Raw genomic sequence first — 25,583 nt, 5'->3', positions numbered from 1 at the left:
GTACATTTTTATGCACTGCTAGAATAAATGTAAATTTGAGGAAAGCAAATCTGTGATATTCTACCTGGTAATGTATTGAGGCATTTTTAAAAGCTCATAAAAACAAGAAAGGCAAATATGTTGCTTTTTGTTAAAGGTAAGAGATGGGTACATGGGTATTCACTATACTCATGTCTACTCAGAAGGTTTCTTAATTTAAAAATGACACCTCATAAGGGTTTGATTCCATTTGAAAGCAAATCTATAAAATCTAATGAAAAAGAATGTCTACTAAGGAATTATTTGCTATGTGACAATATTTATTCATTAGGTGAATGATGCAATAAATAATAGTATCCACCTAGTGATAAAACCACACAGAATATTATGCATCCATGAAAAATGTTTGGAAAAATTTTTAATAACAGAGAAATATGTTAGTGCATATTTGAAAAAATCAGGATTAAACACTAAAAACATCTCAGTTTGTTTAAAATCGGGGTATTGAGCAAGAAATTATTTTAAGGTTTCTGTTTTCCAAATCTTCTATGATATGGGTTTTTTTAACAGCTTGCAGTCCACAGAGGGGTCTACCTTCTACATTTGGGCCCTATGACCCAAACATAGGAAAAATTTACTCTTGAACATTTGTATATTGTTATGGCAATAATTTTCTTCTGATTATAAAACATATTTATTAAGGTGTAACAAACAACTATGATGTTATAGGAAGCTAATAACAGTTACAAAATATTTATCAAGTGATAATGCTAGATGCTTTAAGTTCTGGCAAGGTATATTCTCCTCTACTCTCCACTTTTACAGTTGATATGCTCACACAGCCAGGAGGGGGGACTTGCACTCATGTGAGTCTTAAATACGTCACTCTGTCGTCTTCTCATGTAGAACAAAGCATGAGGCAAAGTGGTATGTGGTTTTATCTCAGCTACATTAAAAAGTTCATGTAAAAGACAGTATAAAAATTTTAAACTATACTGAAAATCAGTAAAAAAAAAATATTAACACCGTATAACTGCATGGTAAAGATGAAAGCTTTTCATCTAATTTTCATAAATATTAGTTACAGTTAGCTTTAGCCTATTTGCTTTAGTTGTAAATAAAGCACACAAAAGTAGATTCTATAATTCACATCTCTTGTTTTTACTGCTATTAACTTTAAAAAATTATTTATTTTAAAAGTTTTAGACTTATAGAAAAGTTATTAAAATAGTATAGAGAGTGCCCATATAGGCTATACTCAGTTTTCTCTATTATTAACATCTTATATTAGCATACTACATGTCACAATTCATGAACCAATGTTGATAATTATTAACTGAAGTCCGTATTTTATTCCTGTTCCTTCCATTTTTATGGAATGTCCTTTTTCTGTTCCAGGACCCCAGTGTTCATTAACTTTTGAACAAACTACTTTAACACCTCAAACAACTTTTTAATAATTAACAAAGCTTGGCATCTTTATATCTGATTAACAGTTTAAAACTACAGACTTTGATGATGCAAACCAAACACATTGAGAGTGACAGCAAAGTGAAGGAAATCATTTGTATTGAAGAATTTCAATGGGGAAAGAAAGTTTTCAAGGAAAATTTTCTAATGATAAAATTAAAAGTGATACTGGTAATGAGAGCTCTTGATAAAACTGAACTGTACTGGCTTAGAGAGGAACTAATTATAAGAGAAATTTTCCTAAAAAGAATCATAGTTCTAAAGAGGACCAAATAACGTAGCATGGTCAATATACTCATATTAAGAGTAATAGTCCATCAAATAAACCTACTCTTTTCTTAACCATTTCTGAAGGTGATCTTCATTGGCTAGTTTTTCCAATATTTATCCTTCACTAAGGAAGTACTTCCTAAGATTTAATACAAATGTTACACCCCTGTTCTCTCTTCTCTCTCATATTTAACCGCATGTTTGAAAATTTCATTTAGAAACCACATGGCATATTCTGTGTAATAAAGATTTTTAAATGGCTAGTTCCAAAGCCTGAGCTTTTCTATGAAATGAAACGAGGGCTGTGGCTCAGAAGAAACATATCCTTCTCAGAGAAAGAGGATTCTAGGAACAAGTATACCTGGTTTTCTTGTTTAGCTTTAGCAAACTGTTCTTGGAGATTGTCATTCTCATGAGCCAAGATGTCCCTCTCCCTGGCTATTTGAGCCAGCTCATCATTTGTCTCATCCAACTGTCGGCGCATTCTAGAAATGTCTTGTTCACACATAATGAGGGCCTCAGTAGACTGTCTATTCCACAAATCAGGCAGTACATGAGAAGAGACATTTTACCGAAACAGAATAACAAATTTTCATGAGACAGAAGATAGCATGCAAACATTTAAAGAGTTTTAAACACATTTAAATTTCCAGGAATAAATACTGCAAAGATAGTGTGTTGAAGTTTCTCTGTGTTGCCAACACTACACTACAAAAAAGACGCCAAATAAATACACACAGTAGTCAACGATTTGTTACAGATTCAAAACCTCTGATGCTCAAGTATAAGAAAGTCATCACCCTACCTCTAGATGCTAGATGCTCCTCTTCCTCTGCCCTTGTAAAAATAAGCGGTTCTCAGGGCTTAACCCTTAGCCTCCTGATTCTTCTCCTGCCAGCCCTTCTTTCTCTCTGACAGTTCCTATTCATATCCGAGGCTCCCAACCCTATCTACACTCAGGCAACTCTGAAATGATCACCCCTGCCTCAGCCTCTTCCTTACACTCTAGACTCTAATATTTGACTGCTTACTAGACATACCTACAAGAAGGTCTTGGAAACTCTTCAAAGTCAAAGAAAAATCTTTTTCCATATAGGTTCATCATGTCTAGTATTCATCACTAGTATCTGGCATTTTCCTAGATTCTTTCCCTCACAAACACCGCAACCCTGTCTGTCCCTCAACCTCCCAAGCCCAGTCTCTCATCACCTATTCAGCCTGTGTAATCTCTCTGACAAAAAAAATCTCACCAGCCGTTAGTGATTTCTCACTGCCTACAGGCTCATCTGTCTGTATCACAGGTCTCTGCCTGCCTGCCTAGTCTTTCCTTCATTTCTCCCCTTTTGCTTTGGGTTCCAACATATTCACCTACTCGTCATTCTGGAGACTTCTGAACCCCACCTGTGGTTTTCTATGGCTCTTTGCTATTCTATCTTGAATGCTCTTCTCTTTCCTATCTTTGGCAAACACCAGATCTTCCCTTTACTTTCTCAAACAGACTCAGGCCTCCTTTCAACATTAGAGAGCTAGCATCTTATACATAACACTAAGCCCCTTGTTTCTTTGTACCTAACATAGTACTTTGCCCCCCAAAAAGTGATCAAATCTTTCTTGAGTAAGTGATTTACCTTGATGCCTGTTCCATCTCAGCAATGATATTCTTCATGCCTGAAATGGTCTTTTCCTTGAAAAATAATATAAGTATTAAATACAAAATTATCTTAAACTGTTATTTCTGTTAAAAGTGAATATATCAGAAGAATTTCCCACCTCCTTTTTGATTTACAGTTGTTTTTAAACACTTGTATTCTATTCTTCTTTGCTATGCTTTAAAACTAATGCTTAATATATCAGTGTGAGTATCTGTACTGGATAAAAACAATTGATTGTGCTCCTCAAAACAAAGACTATACTTAGGTGTATTGATATGAGATCATCACATCAAATACCATTAGAAGATGTTTTGTGCAGTCACCCAGCAACATAAGAACCCCTTAAGCACCCTGGTTTTGGAGGAAACCCAATGATTTGGCACTGGGTTCTCTACTGGAAATAGGACTGATTTACTTCCTTACTTCTTGTTATAAAACCCAGCAAAGTGAATCATGTAAAACTAAATTTAGTTATTAAGAATAATGACCATGACAAAGTACACCGTATATATATCAGTCATCAACATCACCTTGAAAAAGCTGTTACAGTGGGATTACTTATAGCAGTATACTATTAATTTTAGGTCTAAGCTAGTAAGCAGGCCTAGAGCAAAAGTGTAAGAGATAAATTATTTCTATTTTTCTTTTTCAAGGGTGTGGAGAGGAAGTAGAATTAGTGGAATCAATCAAGACTGAGATGAGGAGGAATATCCTAATACCATCAATACCATTTCCAGATGTCCTCCTTTAAAAACTGGCTGATCCTGAACTAGTAACGGATACTATTCATGGATACTTAGCACTAACATAAGTCCTTAAAAAGTAGGAAAATTATTCTTCCACTAAATAACCAGATTTCACTTTGCCTTTTAAATTTTCAAATCCTAGTAACCAAGTAACAAGATGAAAATTAAACCTCTATTTCCCAACCAGTGCTGATCCTATCATCAGAGACAAGTGTGTGTGTGAGAGAGAGAGAGAGAGAGAGAGATCCTCCTGTACTCATGTGTTCCTCTCTAGGGTATTTTTAGCTCTGGTTTCCCATTCTGCTTTCTGACAGAATGGCACAGATTCCATATCTGGCAATAGTGGATACTGAAGTATGGTTAAAATATCCATTAGCAAAACTGTTAAACCCCTTAAAGAATTACAGCCAATGGAGGAAAAACTCCAAGAGAAAACACTGCTTACTATGGAATATTTACAAATGCTTTGGAAATAGAACTTAACACACTTCTAAATAAATTTTGAAAAGCTAACTGAATTTCTAATATTTCTGACAGCTGTTACTTGGTTAAGATATAAACATGGCTTATAAGCCTAAAAAGATTTCTCTTTTATCAACAGAAATTCTTGAAAGATTCTCTAAAAATACTGCAAAAGTATTCAGGGCAGACAAAATTACTGTATAGAATCCAATAACATATCCTCCTAGCCTATTTTTCTCTTAATGTGACCCTAATAGTACCATTTCTTAAAATTTATATCATTATCAACTTGATAATCCTTGTACAATCTCAATGTATTTGTCCAATCAGAGACATAGGTTCAAGTTAATAGTTAAAAATTCAACCTGGACAGGGTGGTCATAAATCTACTCAGAAAAAAGAAACAAACTAAAATTTTATACAAATAATTCTGACTTTTATGATTCAAAAGTCTGTGAACTTGCTATTGAATTTTCTAACTTTAACTGGTATCAAGTAGTAGAACAACTTTTAAAAAAACAATATGATTACCAGAAAAAAATTCACTTTATTCACTATAATACAGACTTTTTCATAGTAATTACTTTTCCAATGTAATCTCTATATTAAACTAACAAAACTACTATCTTTCACTGAAAGGTATTATAAATTCAGCTCTGAAATATCATTGTATAGAACATTTCCTCTTTTGAATGTGTAACACTGTTTTCCCTTCATAGGATGGATGTGTTTACATTCATAATCCTATATAATACTCAATTTTGAAACAGACTTGCAACTCAATATTCTTTGTGAAGAAGAAGATAATATTAGTACAGTTAGCAGAATGGAAGACATGAAATTAGTTAATCAGACGTTTCCAGTTAAGCCAAACTTTACTACCTCATGTACTTTGATAACTCCAATTATGCTCATGATATCCAAATCTATTAACTTCAATTTTCTCTGCAAACCTTAAAATCCAAGATTCAACTCATGTCACAAAGGCATGTTGATAACCTTCCTTACTAAGCTTGCTCTGTGTCTTGTGTTTCCTACTTCACGCACAGAAGTGGTCATTTGGCTCCTAAATCAGAAAGCACATCCTGTCAGTCTTACTTCCTAAACAGAGTTATCTGTTTCTCTCATGGACACTGTCACTTGCTAATACAGTTATCACTTTACTCCTAACTAGCATCCTGTCACTACCCTCATTTCCCTACAACCCACTTTTCACATGGATTAACAAGTGACAAGATAATGCTTTAAAGATCTAACTGTAACATGTCATTTACATGATTTCAATGATCCTCTACATCCATGATGATGGTATCTAAACTCAACATCTCATGCATTTTCGATTTGTTGCTTACCTATCCTGTCTTCTCTTTTACCACCCCCCCCCCACCATGGCCCCGTACCCTCCTCCTTGCACTCTGCTCTCTGGGCATACTGAACTATCAAGAAACCTCACCCAACCCTCTGATGACAGCCGCTGGGCTCCCATGTAAGTTGCTCTACCTGTCTGGATCACTCCTTTCCCTAAACCTTTTCCTGGCTAATTTCTAGTCATCCTTCAGGGTAGTATAAGCACCATCACTGTGTGGAAGGCTTCCGAGATGTTCTTCCTCCCCTAATCCAACCCCTGGCCTGAATCAATGTTTCTGCCAAACTTCACTCATACATTGTGCATGTGCCATTATGGGACTTAGAATATTCCATCATAACAGCATCTTTCTGTATCTTGCTTTGAATTATGCCATAGGCCTTTGGAAGGTATGCCCACTCAGCCCCAATTTCTAACATAATACCTGGTACATGTCAATAAATGTTTGTTGAATGGATGGATGGATGGACGAGTGAATGGATTAGTTCTCTTAGAAGGAAAGATCCTCTAAGTTAGTTAGTGCCCTTAGAGAGGGGAAAGACCCTATGCCAGTGATGCTGCCTCTGCTTAAGACATTTGTAGAAACAGTTTAGGAATTGTCTTCAGAATCAGTTTATGAGCTAGAAAGGGGGTCAATATTTCAAAACACCTTTATTTGTCATTGTTTGAACAACAAAACTGTGGAATGAAGTTTATCACCCAACTTTTTCACCAGTTCCATATGATCCACTCTCAAAGGCTGAAGATGATGGAAAAACACGCTCCTAATTTTGAATATAAACTTCAATATATTTAATGAAATGTATTGCCTCCCAAGGTAGCTACTTGAAAATATAAGTTCTGGTGTGCTTTTAAAAAGAAATCAGTCTCACTGCTTTTTTAAAATTATGCTTTACATTTTGAGATGTTTGAATTAGTTATTGTTCATAAAAGTTGATCAGAAATTGATGAGAGAAAAATTTTTAAATATTAGCTAGTGAATTTGAACACATATTTCCTAAGACTATCTCGAAATATTTCAAAATCAGGTTTTAAAGTTTCACCTCTCTTAGGAAAAAAAAATGGGAAAATCCTATTATTTTATTCAGGTTCAAATTCAAACATTTCTTTTAAATCACAGTTCTCAAAACATACTTTCATTGCCAAACTCTCTCCAAGGGATGCGATATTCTCAGATTTTTTATCCAAACACGCTTGCAGGCACTCCTTTTCTTTAGCCAAATCATTGAGGGTTGCACCGAGGATGCTGATCTCTTCTCGCTGGGCAATACTTTGTCTTGTAAAATTATCTAAATATGTAATCATAAAGGCATTGTTTTAAACAAGATGACATTTTTTCCAGTTCAAGCAGAGTGAAGTACTTTTCAAAGTAAATTCTCCTATGTTATATTCAATGACTAAAGATAAAATACTCTATCCCAAATTTTAAAATGGCTTTTGTTGTTAGTGATTAAAACTGAAGATTAATCATCCTAAATGATTTATAAATGAAAAGGCACAATTAACACATTTGAATTAGAACAGCAAAGGAAAGTTCTATATAACACGTTCTCAAAGTAGAATGTGTGGTGGGAGAGGGGAAGGTGCGTGGAGGAAGTACATGGAATGTTGATTTTTTTTTCTCTTCTAATTTCACCTTCCTTTAGCTTCGAATCACTGTTGCATATCAATTGGTAACTACCAGATCTTAAAAATATATTCAGTTAAGTCATCATCGGAGTCAAATATCTTCTAATATTCTGATTTTTTTTCTACAGTACTGTTATAAACATTCCTAGAAAAAAATCATCCCAGGAAGTCTGATTTGCTTTGTAAGTATCCTGGAATGCCACTGTCAGTGTTGAAGTCCTGTATAATTGGAATAGAAAAGTGGTTTTCAAATGGTGGTTTCTCAACCAGAACCATCAGCATCACCTGGGAACTTGTGAGAAATACAAATCCTTAGGTCCCATCCTAGACCTACTGAATTAGCAATTCTGAGTGGGCAGAGCAATTTATATTTCCACAAGCACCCTGAGAAAGATACAAAAGCCCTAGCATATCCTCCTCTGAGGAGCCTGACTCCAGTGAGCTTAGTTCTCCGCAGTTTGAGGAGCACTGGTCTAGACCATCTTGACCCAAAGAAACTCAGTGTGACTAGACCTCTAGTTAACGACTGCCAGGGGCCACCCAGTGCAGCACTGAGAGTGGAATTCCATGCCACAGAGGGTGATGTATACAAGAGGGATGTACCCTGTCTCTTTTCCAGGCAAACCTCTTGTTTTGGGTGTTCTATCTGAGTTCATGCCCATTGGCAGAAAACAAACTCAAAGCCAGTTCTAGGATCTCCTAGCTTAAAAGAGCCAACCCCACACTCCATTTATGCTACCACCCCTTTTTCCTGCTGCTCTTAACAGCCAGACCTCTGTTTGACTTCTGTTCTCTCCTGTCACCACCATCTCATTTCCCCATCATTCCTCAGACTACTCCCACCTTTCACATCCAGCACTACAATTCAAACTTTTGGGGGACCCATGTTTCCAAAACCTCCAATGTGTCAATACAATCAATATTTTTTCATTCTCATCTTATTTTGCTTCTTGAAAGTATCTGGCAATTGATCACATCCTCCTTTCTAAAACATATTATCTCTCGGCTCCCCAAAGGACACTCACTTCTGGGTTTTCTTCCTACTTCTTTGGCTTCTTCTTCCTCAGTCCTGGATCCTCTTTTCCTCCTTCTCTACATTTTCCCTAGGTGATCTTATGGTTTTAAAATATCATTTACATGCTGATGTGTCCTAAATGTATATCTTTAGCTTAGATTTCTCTTCTGAGATATTAACTTATCTATTTACCTACTTACCCTATATTTTTACTTGAACTTAAAATCCAAAAATGAGTTCTTCAATATTCTCCTTTTATATTTTCTTCGAATACTTTCTACCTCAGGAAAAAGCACCCCACCCACCTAATTGCTTATGTCAGATATTTTTGATCTGCATAATAGCAAACCTTAAAAATCTTACTCAGTTTTAAAATGAGCACTTTTACTGTCCTGACCAAAATTTTAATTTAAAGTTATAAGAAGATTAAGTTATGACCATATTTTCATAAAGAACACTGGTAAGAAACAATGACAAGAGACTTCATAAAAATAATCTTTTCTATAAACTCAAATGAACTGTAGATATATCCAAATCTATGTATCAGTTCAGTTCAGTTCAGTTCAGTCGCTCAGTCATGTCCGACTCTTTGTGACCCCATGAATCACAGCACACCAGGTCTCCCTGTCCATCACCAACTCCCAGAGTTCACCCAAACTCATGTCCATTGAGTCGGTGATACCATCCAGCCATCTCATTCTCTGTCATCCCCTTCTCCTCCCTCCCCCAACCCCTCCCAGCATCAGAGTCTTTTCCAGTGAGTCAACTCTTCGCATGAGGTGACCAAAGTATTGGAGTTTCAGCTTTAGCATCAGTCCTTCCAACGAGCACCCAGGATTGATCCCCTTTAGAATGGACTGGTTGGATCTCCTTGCAGTCCAAGGGACTCTCAAGAGTCTTCTCCAGCACCACAGTTCAAAAGCATCAATTCTTCGGCGATCAGCTTTCTTCACAGTCCAACTCTCACATCCATACATGACCAATGGAAAAACCATAGCCTTGACTAGATGGACCTTTGTTGGCAAAGTAATGTCTCTGCTTTTTAATATACTATCTAGGTTGGTCATAACTTTCCTTCCAAGGAGTAAGAGTCTTTTAAATCTATGTATACTTTCTACCAAAAACAGTATATATGTAATACATTTCATTACAACAGCTATGCTATGGGCATGACATAATATAAAAGCTTATAAATTTAAAATTGATCATCATAAATTTACAAAGTACTGTTGCTTTGTTTAGCTATTCATTCATTTAAAAATATGAAGCCGTGTCTAAGTATTTATAGATCTAAGTTTAAGTAAAATATTTTACTATCAAAGAAAAATATACTTTCTCATGATTTTTGACTAAAAACTTTTAACTTAAGGGTCTATTTCTAAGTCTCTCTATGTTATAATTGAAGAGAAGAAAACTTTTTTTTCCAGACTTAAAAAACAAAAAGGAACGTCAGTAAAAAACTCACCAATTTTTTCATCCAAGCACATAATTTTCTCCTGAGTAAGCTGTAGCTCATATTTTTTCTTAGCAAGGTGTCGCTGAGTATCAGAAAGATCTTTCTCTGTGTTTTCATATAAAAGTCTGTAAACATTTTAATAATAAAACTAATTCTGAAATTTTATGTTTTATCAACTTTTTAGTGTATTTATATCTAAGAACTTTTAAGGAAACTAATGCACATTTTTTCTTCTTAGTACTTTCATTATAAAAACACACTATAGGAGGTTTGAAATATAAAGGGTAAAAGGGGATCCTCAATCTTCCACTGTAACATAAACAACTTTAGTATTCATTAGTATTGTTTTGCTTTGCATAAAGTTACCATAATCTAAATTCAAACGAGTTCAGATTTGTTTCACCTACACTCAATCTTTAACATTTTTCAGTCTTATAATTTAGCCCTTCAAATTATCATTTTCTGCTGAAAAACTTTATATGAGCAATAGCCATTTGCTTTTAAGTAAATATAACCATTTACTTAAGTACTCCCCTACTATTAGACATTTGAGTTCATTTCAGGTTTTCATGAGTATAAATAAATCTATAATGAACAGTATCTCACTGAGTCCACAAACACTAAGTATGTAGCAGGCATTATGGTGAACTAGATGGGCAGGGACCCTGCTCTCATGCAATTCATAGTCAATAAACAAATAAGTAGTCAGACTATAATTTCTGAAAATATGGAAGCTAGATAATCTGGAAGTCCTCTCACCACAAAACACACATACTAAACAAGATGTAAGACGCATCCTTTAAAATGTATAGCAAAACCCAGAACAATCCGTAAGAGAAGACGCTCGGTGCCAAATCAGAGTAATAAGACTATGAACTGATGTTATATTAGATATGGTTGGGGTTTACCTGTCTCAGTAACCTAGAGTCTTGTCTTTTAACTCAGAAACAGAAGATGAGGCCACAGAAATGTCTACAACACAAGTTTTAGAAATAAGATCCCCCACATAAAGCCACTAAGAGCTACACTATTAGTGGAGAGGCCAGACTAGAGGAATCAGCTTGCCAAACACTGCTAAGGCAGGGTAACAAAAATAACTAAACATCTTTGTTGGGAAATCTCAACCTCAAGATAAGAAATCAAAATAAAATCTGGTTCTAGGATGGTAATATAATCTAGAAAACTTGGTGGAAATACACACAAAAGTTTTCTGGAGGGACATGACTTCAACTCAGGCACAAACTAAACCCCAGACAAGGGTCTGTTGAAAATAAGCTCACAAACCAACACAACATTGTAATTATCTTTCAATTAAAAATACATTTTAAAAAAATGAGCTCACAATTCATCTTAAAAACATACTAAGAAACAACCCAAACTTAGTGGGAGTCAAAAGACACACAAACTAAATTAGATCTCAAAGAACTTCAGATTATAGCCTTATTAAACAGAAATTTTAAAATAATTTTAAATACTAATACATAAAAAGTGTAATAAAAATTCATAATAAAAAAAGCTAGCAGATTTTAAAAAGAACCAAAGAGAACTTCAGGAAATTAAACTAAAAGCATTGAAATAAAAATTTTAAAAGGACATCAAATAACAAGTTTAAGAACAAAATAGATACAGCTAAAGAGACAATTAGTAAGCTAGGGAAAAAAAGCCAGATCAGGGAAAATTATCTGTAATAGAGCACAGATAAAAAGAACAAATACAAAGGAAAGTTTAGGAGACATAAACAACAGAATAAGAAGGTCCAGTATGCACCTAATAGGGATTCCAGGAAAGAACAAACAAGATATTCAAAGAAACAATGGCTCATATAACATATGAAATCTTACACTAAAGAAATATCAATGAAAAACATGAAAACCAACTTTGCTGCTGTTGCTGCTAAGTCGCTTCAGTCATGTCCGACTCTGTGCGACCCCATAGACGGCAGCCCACCAGGCTCCCCCGTCCCTGGGATTCTCCAGGCAAGAATACTGGAGTGGGTTGCCGTTTCCTCCTCCGATGCATGCATGTATGCTACATCGTTTCAGTCGTGTCTGACTCTGTGTGACCTCATGCACAGGACCACCAGGCTCCTCTGTCCACAGAGTTCTCTAGGCAAGAACACTGGAGTGGGTTGCCATTTCCTTCTCCAAAACCAGCTTTAAGGGAATGTAAATCATGGGTAGAACAAAAAACAAATATGTATCTAGTAAATGGGGGAGGGGGAGGGTAAAAGGACTTAAAGGGAGACAAGATTTCTATATCAACAATGCAATAAAAAACTAGGCAGAATATCTAAATAGACACTTCTCTGAAGAAGACATACAGATGACCAACAGGTACATGAAAAGATGCTCAACACTGCTAATTATTAGAGAAATGCAAATCAAAACTACGACCAGGCATCATGTCAAACCAGTCAGAATGGCCATTACCATAAAGTCTACAAATAATTAATGCTGGAGAGGGTGTGGAGAAAGATGAATCCTATTATATTGTTGCTGCTGCTGCTAAGTCACTTCAGTCGTGTCCAACTCTACGCGACCCCATAGACAGCAGCCTACCAGGCTCCTCCATCCCTGGGATTCTCCAGGCAAGAACACTGGAGTGGGTTGCCATTTCCTTCTCCAATGAATGAAAGTGAAAAGTGAAAGTAAAGTCACTCAGCTGTGTCCGACTCTTTGTGACCCCATTGACTGCAGCCCACCAGGCTCCTCCGTCCATGTGATTTTCCAGACAAGAGTACTGGAGTGGGGTGCCAGTGCCTTCTCCATTGTTGGTGGGATGTAAATTGGTATACATTCTCTATGGAAAACAGTATGGAGGTTCCTAAAAAAACTAAAAATAGGGCTACTGAGCTACTATACGATCCAATAATCCCACTCCTAGGCATATACCCAGAGAAAATCATACTTTGAAAAGATACCTGCATTGCAATGTTCACTGCAACACTATTTACAATAGCCAGGACACGGAAGCAGCCTAAATGTCCAGCAATAGACAAAGATGTGGTGTATATATATACAATGGAATATTACTCAGTCATAAAAAAGACTAAAATAGTGTCATTTGCAGCAATACGAATGGACCCAGAGATTATCATACTAAGTGAAGTAAGTCAGAGAAAGAAAAATATCATCTGATATCACTTACATGTGGAATCTAAAAAATGACACAAATGGACGTATTTAACAAAACAGAAAGAGACTCACAGACATAGAAAATAAGCTTAGGATTACCAAAGGGGAAAGATGGGTGGGATAAGGTACATTAGGAGGCTAGGATTAAATATACACACCACTATATATAAAACTGGTAACCAATAAAGACCTACTGAATAGCACAGGGAACTATACTCAATATTCTGCAATAACCTATAAGAGAAAGGAATCTGAAAAGGAATATATATTTATGTAACTGAGTCATTATGCTGTATACGTGAAACTAACACAGTATTGTAAATCAACCATACTTTAATAAAAATATTCTTGAAAATACATGCTAATATAAGAGCCATAAATATAATAAGTATCAATTCATATGATAATTAATGAGTCCTGGAAAGACAGGCAGAGGATGTGACAAAACCTTCCGGTGTACACTGTGGCCATCCTTGTCCTGTTAAACTATATTGAAGCTGCATATTTTCCAAAATAGCCATAAGATCCCTGTATAATTCAAGAATACATCTAATAGGAAAATGGAAAACTACACGCACAATCAGAAGCCTTCAAATCAGAATTTTAGATCACTGACCCATAAACCCACACCGAAAACAGACATTCAAGAAACAGAAACTTCAGAAATAAAGCTGGTAGCTTCTTTTGCAGACTCTTTTAACAGGCTCACCAATGTCAGAAAACTCATTCACGATATGTTTAGGAGGTTTTTATACCAAACCCCAAAGGGGCTTAGGTTATAAACTACCTGATGTACTTTTTTTGAATGGTTATTGTGGAGCTTAAACCCAACTCCTCTGTGCACCCTCAGGAGGTGTTAAAAATCAGGGCTCTGGCATAGCATGCGACTGTCCTGATTTCTCTTTAGGGTCTTATTCTCAAAACAAATTCCCATTTGGTTCTCAAACTGCACTCTCCATTACTGCTCAGTTGTACACACTTTGCCTAGTTCTAAGGAAACACTCACTCAGAGACACTCAAAATAAAGATAATTGTTTATAATTAAGCAGATTCTCCAGAGAAACTCAAACTAGTGAAACAGAAAATTCTACAGATGACAGCACTCATAAACCAAGCAACAATGTATAGTGATGGCTTCTTATAGTTTCCATTCAGCATTTTACCAAATAATATTACGAGAAAGTTTGATAGCAGAGACTGAAACTTATGCTTTGCTCCCTCAGAATGCCTCTAAGACTTAAAATTCAAAATGAGAAATCTGTACCTATTATAAAACTCAGTTTACAGAATAGAATGCTTCCTTCACAAAATGACATAATCAGAACCAAATGACAGATTTTTAGAGTAATTTTGGAAAATGTCTTGACAGGTAATTTGTCTGGCCAGAAATCAGATAGTGAAGGTTCTCAGTATGACATTAATATGGGATCTGACATACAGTTGCCATCTCTAGCTCAGAGACCTATTATAGATTTTGGCTGCTTCCAAATTTGGGCAATTATGATTAAAGCTGCTACAAAAACTATGTGTAGGTTTTTGTGTGTACATAACGTTTTCAACTCCTTTGGCAAATATCAATAAGCATGACTGGTGGATCATACGAAAAGTGTACGTTTAATTTTGTATGAAACTGCCAAATAGCTTTACAAAGTGACTGTACCACTTTTAATTCCCATCAGCTCCTGTTGATCTACATTCTTACCAGTATTTGTTGTGCTTCCAATTTTGGCCATTCTAATAGCTATGTTTTAATATCCTGTTTTAATTTGCATTCCCAGATGATATATGATGTGTTGCATCTTTTTATACACTTATTTGATATCTCTATAACTTCTTTGATGAGATGTTTGTTAAGGTCTTTGGCCCATTCTAAGTGGGTTGCTGCAAAATTCAAAAAATCCTCATTGCAAAATTCAGACTTAAATTGAAGAAAGTCGGAAAAACCACTAGACCATTCAGGTATGACCTAAATCAAATCCCTTACGATTATACAGTGCAAGTGACAAAGAGATTCAAGATATTAGATCTGATAGAGTGCCTGAAGAACTATGGCCTGAGGTTTGTGACATTGTATAGGAAGCAGTGATCAAGACCATTTCCAGGAAAAAAGAAATGCAAAAAGGCAAAAATGGTTATCTCAGGAGGCCTTACAAATAGCTAAGAAAAGAAGAGAAGCGAAAGGCAAAGGAGAAAAGGAAAGATATACCTATTTGATGTAGAGTTCCAAAGAATAGCAAGGAGAGATAAGAAAGCCTTCCTCAGTGATCAATGCAAAGAAACAAAGGAAAACAATAGAATGGGAAAAACAAGAGATCTCTTCAAGAAAATTAGTGATTCCAAGGGAACATTTCATGCAAAGATGGGCTCAATAAAGGAGAGAAACAGTATGGACCTAACAGAAGAAGATAATAATAAGAGGTGGCAAGAACACACAGAAGAACTATACAAAAAAGATCTTAATGACTCAGATAATCACGATGGTGTGTTCACTCACCTAGAGCCAGATATCCTGGAATGTAAAGTCAAGTGGGCCTTAGAAAGCATCACTACGAACAAAGCTAGTGGAGGTGATGGAATTCAGTTGAGTTATTTCAAATCCTAAAACATGCTGCTGTGAAAGTGCTGCACTCAATATGCTAGCAAATTTGGAAAACACAGCAGTGGCCACATGTCAGGGAATGTTTAACAGGAGGATTCCTATGTACTGTTTCTCACAAGTCCTTTGTTTCTTTTCAAGTGGAGTAAGCAAGCTTCTCCCAGGAACTGGGGTCATTGTGTGAGACAGGCTGGGATCTCCTCTAGTAAACATTCTCTTTATGACAAAACTGCTTAGTCTCTTCCCCCTTTTCCTTGAGATATGGATTGTCTTCTGACCTTGTGACCATTATTAACCCCTGGTTTCCTTGGTAACGGTTACTGTACATTTGGTTTTCTGATCTTTATCATTGTTGAAAGAAATTTGTTGTACCACAGCCTTTATATACTCACAGAGAAATCATTAAAGTACCTTTGCTCCATCAGAGCTTGGGTCCCCGTGTCTTTCTTTCCTTCTTTCTTTCTCTCTCTTCTTGGCTGATTCCTTAGAGCATAGAGACCCATCTTGCCCACTCTCCTGCCCAGGCTTCTAAGACTCTCTCGAGAAGGTGCCCTGTGCCTTCACTCCCCCTCGAGAGGGCGCCTGGTGCCTTCGTGGGAGACGCAAGTCCTGTGCCAAGGACTTTATTGGTTTTCTGCGTAAACTACGGAGTGTCAGCCTCTTTCTCTCTTTCACTCTTATCATCGTCTCCGGACCACCAGGTCCCTGGTCCACAAAGGACCCCAACAGTCACAGGACTGGAAAAGGTCAGTTTTCATTCCAATCCCAAAGAATGTCTAGACTACCGCACAATTGCACTTATCTCACACACCAGCAAAGTAATACTCAAAATTCTCCAAGCCAGGTTTCAACAGTACGTGAACAGTGAACTTCCAGATGTTAAAGTTGGATTTAGAAGAGGCAGAGGAACCAGAGATCAAATTGCCAACATCTGTTGGATCATTGAAAAAGCAAGAGAGTTTCAGAAAAACATCTATTCCTGGTTTATTGACTACGCCAAAGCTTTTGACTGTGTGGATCACAAGAAACTGTGAAAAATTCTGAAAGAGATGGGAATACCAGACCACCTGACCTGCCTCCTAAGAAATCTGTATGCAGGTCAAGAACTGACAGTTAGAACCAGAACAGACTGGTTCCAAATTGGGAGAGGAATAGGTCAAGGCTGTATATGGTCACCCTGCTTATTTAACTTATATGCAGAGTACATCATGCAAAACACCAGACTGGATGAAGTACAAGCTGGAACCAAGATTGCTGGGAGAAATATCAATAACCTCAGATACGCAGATGACACCACCCTTATGGCAGAAAGCGAAGAAGAACTAAAGAGCTTCTTGATGAAGGTGAAAGAGGAGAGTGAAAAAGTTGGTTTAAAACTCAAAATTCAAAAACCTAAGATCATGGCATCCGGTCCCATCACTTCATGACAAATAGATGGGGAAGAAATGGAAACAGTGGGAGACTTCATTTTTTAGACTCCAAAATCACTGCAGATGATGACTGCAGCCATGAAATTAAAAGATGCTTGCTCCTTGGAGAAAAAGTTATGACCAACCTAGATAGCATTTCGAAAAGCAGAGACATTACTTTGCCAACAAAGGTCTGTCCAGTCAAAGCTATGATTTTTCCAATAGTCATGTATGGATGTGAGAACCAGACTATAAAGAAAGCTGAGAGCCGAAGAATTGATGCTTTTGAACTGTGGTGTTGGAGAAGACTCTTGAGAGTCCCTTGGACTGCAAGGAGATCAAACCAGTCAATCCTAAAGGAAATCAGCCCTGAACATTCACTGGAAGGACTGATGCTGAAGCTGAAACTCCAATACTTTGGCCACCTGATGTGAAAAACTGACTCACTGGAAATGACCTTGATGCTGGAAAAGATAGAAGGCAGGAGAAGGGGACAAGAGAGGATGAGATGGTTGGATGGCATCATCAACTCAATGGACGTGAGTTTGAGCAAGCTCCAGGAGTTGGTGATGAACAACCAACTGAGTGGATGAACTGAAGTGAGTTGTTTCTTATTGCTGAGTTTTTTAAAAGTCCTAAATATAATTTTGATGTGTGTTTTAGTTTCTCAGTCGTGTCTGACTCTTTGTGACCCCATGGACTGTAGTCCACCAGTTCCTCTGTCCATGGGATTCACCAGGCAAGAATACTGCAGTGGGTTGCTATTTCCTTCTCCAGGGGATCTTCCAGATCCAGGAATCAAACCTGAGACTCCTGCATTGCAGGCAGATGCTTTACCATCTGAGCTATAACCTATCTATTACTAAGGTACAATTGATGTATAATATTATATATTTCACGTGTATAATGTAGTGATTCACAATTTTTAAAGGTTATATGCCACATATATCTGACTTATTTCACTGAGCATAATACCCTCAACGTCCATTCATGTTGTTGCAAATGGCAAAATTTCGTTTTTATGGCTGAGTAGTATTCCATTGTATGTGTGTATATATATGTATATACACATACATTTATACACCCATCTTCTTTATTCACTTGTCTGTTGATGAGTAACATTTAGGTTGTTTCCATATATTGGCAATTGTAAATAATGATTCTATGCACAATGGGTTGCATGGATCTTTTCAAATTAGTATTTTTGTTTTATTCAGATAAATACCCAGGAGTGGAATTGCTGGGTCATATGGTAGTTCTATTTTTAATTTTTTGAGAAACCTCCATACTGTTTTCCATAGTGGCTACATCAATTTCCATTCCCATTAGCAGTATACAAGGGTTCCCTTTTCTCCACATCCCGGCCCATTTGTTATTTGTGGTCTTTCCTGATGATACTCACTCTAACATGTATGAGGTGGTATCTCACTGTGGTTTTAATATGCATTTCTCTAATGTTTAACATTGTTGAACACTTTTTCATGTGCCTGTTAGCCATCTGTATGTCTTCTTTGGAAAAATATCCATTAAGTTCTTCTGCCCATTTTTAATTGAGTTGCTTGTCTTTTTAAAGTTAAGTTGTGGATAGCAGTTCTTTATCAGAGGTGTCTTCAGGAAACACTGTCTTCCTGTCTGTGGCTTGTCTTCTCATATACTTGATATCGTGTTGAGCAGAGTATTAAGCCTTCAATTTTTTTTTCCATTTTTGTTTTTATTGGAGGCTCAGGTGGCACATGACAGTTCATAACATGGCTTCAGAGGTGGGGGGAGCAGGGAAACAAAAAATAAACTGGGGTGGGAAAGAAAAGCAACCAGGAAGAGGGAAGATCTGGCTGGCTCCTTCTCAGCCTGATTTAGGGGAGGGAGTTGGTGCCTCTGAAAAATAATGATGGATCCCTTCTTTCAACCCTTAGAAGGGGAGAGAGAAAAAAAAAAAGCAAAAGGCTGTTGCTTTGGCTCTCCTGAGTCTCAAGGAAAGGGGGGAAAAGCCAGTGTTTTGATGTCATGAATTATGGGAAAGAGCAGAGGGAGGTGCTGGGAAGGATACAGGTAAGTTGGAAAAAAATGGCAGATACCAGATGGTGATTCTGGGTGTCCTTTGAGTTAGAATCACTCCAGTATGGTGGCTGGGGGGGTCTCCATTGTTGATGGGTGCTGAGGTCTCTGGGGTGGCGGGCTGCTTGGGTCCCGGGACTGCTGCCATCTCTGAAGGAAGTAGGGGCGTTTCATGGGCACTGGGCTCAGGTCGAAAGCCATCAACGGGGCCTTGGCTGGGCTTGGTCTCACCATCCCCACCTTCTGTGGTGGGCTGCTGGGGTGGCCTGGGGTGGAAAGGCCCTCAGTACCTGGGTCAGAATCTGGGTGGGGGTATCCACTCATCCCCCTGCTGCTGGTCTCCCTCCAACGGGGCAGTCTCTTTGGGTTCTATGCCATCCGTGCCCTCTGTGGGCTGCTGCTGGTTGGGGGCTGAGAGCCTCACACAAGAAGAAGGGTTGGTGGGCTCCATCGTCTGGGCCACTTCCCGGAGTCTTTGGCACGCTCCCTTTTGCTGTCTGGCTCTGTTCTGCCCGATCGAGCCTCTTAAGTGTTCAATTTTAATGAAGTAAAGTCTGTCAATTATTTCTTTCATGGATTGTGCCTTCAGTGTTATATCTAAGAAGTAACCACCATCCCCAAGGTCATCTGGTATGCTTCTAAATGTTGAACTCTGGTCCATGTCTGTTGCAGCTGCAGATGCCAGAGGTGTTAAACGTCTCCATTGTCCCATTTCTGTTTCTCTTCTTGACTGTAGGCTTCCCTACATCCTCCTCTTCAGGCCTGTTTTCCTCAATTAACTAAAAAGAATCTGCCTGCAACGCAGGCGACCTGGGTGGTGAAGATTCCCTGGAGAAGGAAATGGCAACCCACTCCAGTATTCGTGCCTGGAAAATCCCAAGGACAGAGGAGCCTGGTGGGCTATAGTCCATGGGGTTGCAAAACTCGGACACGACTAAGTGACTAACACTTTCACTTTCTTTCACTTTATCTGATAAAAACATGACCCTAAATATATAAAGAAATCTTGAAGTTCAACACCAAATGGATAAACAATTGAAAAATTGGGCTAAAGATCTCAACAGACACCTCACCAAAAATACACAGATGGCAAACAACAATACGAGAAGAGGTTCCACATTATTTGTGATTAGAGAATTGCATATTATGACAAGACATCACTACACACCTATTTTAATGCCTAAAATACAGAAACCTGACAATAATAAATGCTGACAGAAAGTCTCCTTCATTCCTTTTGATGGAAATGCAAAATGGTATACTCACTTTGAAAGAGAATTTGGTAGTTTCTTACAAAGTTAAATGCAGTTTTACTATATGATTCAGCAATTGTGCTCCTAGGTATTTACTGAACTGATCTAAAAAATTCTGTTCTGGGAATTCTCTGGCAGCCCAGTGGTTAGGACTCTTGCATTTTCACTGCTGAAGGCACAAGTTCAACACCTAGTCAGGGAACTAAGGTCCTGCAAACTATGAAAAGCCAAAATAAAAATTTAAACAAAAAAAATAAAAACTTCTGTCCACACAAAGACCTGCACATGACAGTGTATAGCAGCTTTATTCACAATTGCTAAAAACTAGAAGCAACCAAGATGACTCTCAAGAGGTGCATGGATAAACATACTGTGGTACATACATATGATAGAATATTATTCAATAAGAAAAAAATGAACTATCAAGGTATGAAAAGCACAGGGATGAACCTTAAATGCACATTACTAACTGAAAGAAGCCAGTGTGAAAAGACTATGTACTGTATGATTTCAATTATATGACATTCTGGAAAAGGCAAACATTACCTCAGCCAGGCAACTGAAGTCAAAATCAACAGTGATAAATCATATCGATAAGATGTACTCATGACATCTGAATATTTGTGTACTCAAAAATGGCACCTTACCGCTGTGACCTTTCTCTCAAAAACATAACCCAGTCTAACCACAAGAAAGTCATCAGACAAACCCCAACTGAGAGACATTCCACAAAATACCTGATCAGTATTCCTCAAAACTGTCATCAAAAACAAGGAAAGTCTGAGACTTTCATAGCCGAGAGAAGCCTAAGGAGACAACTAAATGTAATATGGTGTCCTGTATGGGATCTGGATCAGAAAAAGGGCATTATGGAAAAACTAACGATACCTGAATAAATTACAGACTTTAGTTTATTAGAGTGTATCAATACTGATCGGCTAATTTTAACAAATGAACCATACTAATGTTATTAACAGAGGAAACTGAGTGTGAGGTATGTAGGAACTCTGCACTATCTTCACAAATTTTCTGTAAATCTAAAACTGTTCTATAATACGAAGTTTTATTTTTTAAAATCTGTATTTTCATATATAAGCAATAAGCAATCAGAAATTAAAATTCTAAAATTCCATTTACAGCAGTATCAAAAAGCAAAAAATATTTAGGGATAAATTGACAAAAATAATGCAAGATCTATACACTGAAAATTATAAAACATTATGAGAAAAATTGAAGATCTAAATAAATAAATGGACAGGAGTTCCCTGGTAAAGGTCCAGTGATTAGGACTTGCTGCTTTCATTGAAGTGGCCCAGATTCGATCCCTGGTCCAGGAACTAAGATCCCGTGAGCCACTAAGCATGGTCAAAAACAAAAGAAAGAAATGGAGAGTATTCATGAGTAGGGGTTTTTCACCAATTCCAAATTCCCAAGGCTTTTCTGTTTATACTATGAAGCTGATTCTAAAATTAAATAAAAATGCAAGGAACCAGAATATCCAAAACAACTTTAAGAAAGAACAAAGTTAGAGGACTAACACCACCTAATTTGAGGACTAAAAAAAGTAATCAGGAAATGTTATACTGGCATCAAGACATATAAATAGATCCATCAAACAAAATAGATAATCAAGAAATAGACCTTTACATATATGGACAACTGACATTCTACAAAGCTACAAAACAATTTAGTGAAAAAAAGGAAAGCTTTTCAACAAATGGTGCTGGAACAATTGGATATTCATATGCAAAAAAAGTGAACTTTGAACTACACCTTCTATTATATGCAAAAATTAACTTGACATGGATCATAGATTTAAATGTAAGAACTAAAACTATAAAACTGCTAGAAGAAAATCCAGGAGAAAAATCTCACCTTAGGCTTGATAATAATTTCTTTAAAAGAATACAAAGGCTGGAAATAAATTTTTAAAAAGCAGTAAGTTTCTCTTAATCAGAAATATTTCCTCTTTAAAAGAAGCTTCAGTTCAGTTCAGTCGCTCAGTCGTGTCCGACTCTTTGCGATCTCATGAATCACAGCATGCTAGGCCTCCCTGTCCATCACCAACTCCTGGAGTTCACTCAAACTCATGTCCATCAAGTCGGTGATGCCATCCAGCCATCTCATTCTCTGTCATCCCCTTCTCCTCCTGCCCCCAATCCTTCCCAGCATCAGAGTCTTTTCCAGTGAGGCAACTCGTCGCATGAGGTGGCCAAAGTATTGGAGTTTCAGCTTTAGTATCAGTCCTTCCAATGAATACCCAGGACTGATCTCCTTTAGAATGGACTGGTTGGATCTCCTTGTAGTCCAAGGGACTCTCAAGAGTCTTCTCCAACACCACAGTTCAAAAGCATTAATTCTTCAGCAATCAGCTTTCTTCACAGTGCAACTCTCACATCCATACATGACCACGGGAAAAACCATAGCCTTGACTAGACGGACCTTGATTGGCAAAGTAATGTCTCTGCTTTTTAATATACTATCTAGGTTGGTCATAACTTTCCTTCCAAGGAGTAAGCGTCTTTTAATTTCATGGCTGCAATCAGCATCCACAGTGATTTTGGAGCCCCAAAAAATAAAGTCTGACACTGTTTCCACTGTTTCCCCATCTATTTCCCATGAAGTGATGGGACCAGATGCCATGATCTTTGTTTTCTGAATGTTGAGCTTCAAACCAACCTTTTCACTCTCCTCTTTCACTTTCATCAAGAGGCTTTTTAGTTTCTCTTCACTTTCTGCCATAAGGGTGGTGATATCTGCATATCTGAGGTTATTGATATTTCTCCCGGCAATCTTGATTCCAGCTTGTGCTTCTTCCAGCCCAGTGTTCCTCATGATGCACCCTGCATATAAGTTAAATAAGCAGGATGACAATCAACAACCTTGACATACTCCTTTTTCTATTTCGAACCAGTCTGTTGTTCCATGTCCAGTTCTAACTGTTGCTTCCTGACCTGCATACAGGTTTCTCAAGGGGCAGGTCAGGTGGTCTGGTATCCCCATCTCTTTCAGAATTTTCCACAGTTTATTGTGATCCACACGGTCAAAGGCTTTGCTTAGGAAAATAAAAAGGCAAGCCAGAGACTGGGAAAAAAGAATTTATATCCAGAATATAGAAAGGATTTTTACAACTTGTTAATACATACAACTCAATACAAGTTTGCAAAAGTTTTGAACAGACACTAAAGAAGATATATGTTTGGCACAAAATTACATGAACAGATGCTCAAAATCACTAGTTATTACAGAAGGCAAATCAAAACCACAGTACATACCTATTAGGAGGGCTAAAACTATAAAGATAGCGTGTATGAAGTACTGACGAGGGTATGTAACAACTGGCACACTCATACACTGCTGGTGAAAACACAGAATCAAATAGTACAACCACTTTGAAAACAGTTTAATGGCTTTTTCAGAAGTTAAACACACCTCCATCATATGACTCAGTCACTCTAGTCTCAGGTATTTACCCAAGGGAAGTAAAAGTACACATCCATATAAAGACTCATATGTGTATGCTCATAATGGCTTTCATTATAGCTCTAAGTTGGAAACAACAGAAATGTTTAAGTGGTATATCCATACAATGGAATACTACTCAGCAATAAAAAGGAATAAACTACTGATTATATGTGACAACATGGATAAATCTCAAAATAATTATGCTGAGTGAAAGTAGCCCTATAAAAGAATATATACTGCATGATTTTACTTAATATAATGACATTTTAGAAAATCTGAATATGGACAGGGCCTCTATTTTGAGTGTGGTGACAGCCTTACAGGTATGAACAAATGTCAAAACTTGCCAGACTGAACACTTTAAGGATGTGCAATTTTTACTATATGTATGTCAATTATACTTTAATAATACTGTTAAAAGAAAACAAATGTACACAAAACCCTCAAAATTATGATATATTTATCTTTTAGAATATTTTTAATAAACCACTAAAATGCTTTCAAAGAACTTCCAACTACATGCGAAAATATTTATGGTATGGGATTAAGTGAAATTGGCCAAATATATAACTTAATATAGGATGATATCAATTACATAGAAAGCTTATATACAGACATAAACACTTCTGACTAGAAAAACAAATCTATATTGCTGCATTTTCCCTGGACTATGGAATCATGGGTGATTTAAATTTCTTGGAAACTTTTTCTCTATTTTTCAAGGTTTTCTTTGTTGTTGTTCTTATTTTATTATTATTTTTATTTTACCTGAACCTGCAATATGCTTTCAAGCAAGAGAGTAAAAAATAAATGAAGGGCAAGGTGAAAAGACAGCCTTCAGAATGGGAGAAAAGAATAGCAAATGAAGCAACTGACAAAGAATTAATCTCAAAAATACAAAAGCAGCTCATGAAGTTCAATTCCATGAAGTTCAATTCCAGAAAAACAAACGACCCAATCAAAAAATGGGCCAAAGAACTAAACAGATATTTCTCCAAAGAAGACAAATCAAAGAAGACATCCAAAGAACAAACTCATGAAAAGATGCTCAACATCACTCATTATCAGAGAAATGCAAATCAAAACCACAGTGAAGTACTTTCTCATGCCAATCAGAATGGCTGCTATCAAAAAGTCTATAAACAATAAACGCTGGAGAGGGTGTGGAGAAAAGGGAACCCTCTCACACTGTTGGGAATGCAAACTTGTATAGCCACTATGGAGAAGAGTGTGGAGATTCCTTAAAAAACTGGAAATAGAACTCCCATACGACCCAGAAATCCCACTGCTGGGCACACACACCGAGGAAACCAGAATTGAAAGTGACACGTGTACCCCAATGTTCATTGCAGCACTTTTATAATAGCCAGGACATGGAAACAACCTAGATGTCCACCTGCAGACGAATGGATAAGAAAGCCGTGATACATATACACAATGGAATATTACTCAGCTATTAAAAAGAATGCGTTTTAATCAGTTCTAATGAGGTGAATGAAACTGGAGCCTATTATACAGAGTGAAGTAAGTCAGAAAAACACCAATACAGTATATTAATGCATATATATGGAATTTAGAAAGATGGTAATGACGACCCTATATGTGAGACAGAAAAAGAGACAGAGA

At 37.1% G+C, this 25,583-nt stretch overlaps 1 protein-coding gene across 6 annotated transcripts in view; it reads right to left on the bottom strand.

Annotated features, from left to right (window-relative positions):
* The window catches only part of TSGA10 (testis specific 10), a 93,672-nt gene that overhangs the window by 25,009 nt on the left and 43,080 nt on the right, over positions 1 to 25,583 (bottom strand). For 5 of the 6 annotated variants that reach the window (XM_088841652.1, XM_055399832.2, XM_055399829.2 and 2 more), the window contains 4 exons: positions 10,055 to 10,170; positions 7,080 to 7,234; positions 3,348 to 3,403; positions 2,081 to 2,249 (listed from right to left, as the gene is read on the bottom strand). In XM_088841652.1, the coding sequence (XP_088697778.1) occupies positions 2,081 to 2,249; positions 3,348 to 3,403; positions 7,080 to 7,234; positions 10,055 to 10,170 (496 nt within the window). The remainder of the gene's footprint in view (positions 1 to 2,080; positions 2,250 to 3,347; positions 3,404 to 7,079; positions 7,235 to 10,054; positions 10,171 to 25,583) is intronic. The other variant, XM_088841651.1, reaches the window with a different exon arrangement.

The sequence above is a fragment of the Moschus berezovskii genome, chromosome 11 (assembly GCF_049115385.1).
Source record: "Moschus berezovskii isolate FMDL1 chromosome 11, NW_MosBer_1.0, whole genome shotgun sequence".
Classification (NCBI taxonomy): Eukaryota; Metazoa; Chordata; class Mammalia; order Artiodactyla; family Moschidae; genus Moschus; species Moschus berezovskii.
The sequence above is the reverse complement of the archived record's forward strand: the minus strand, read 5'-3'. Positions and strand labels throughout refer to the sequence as shown.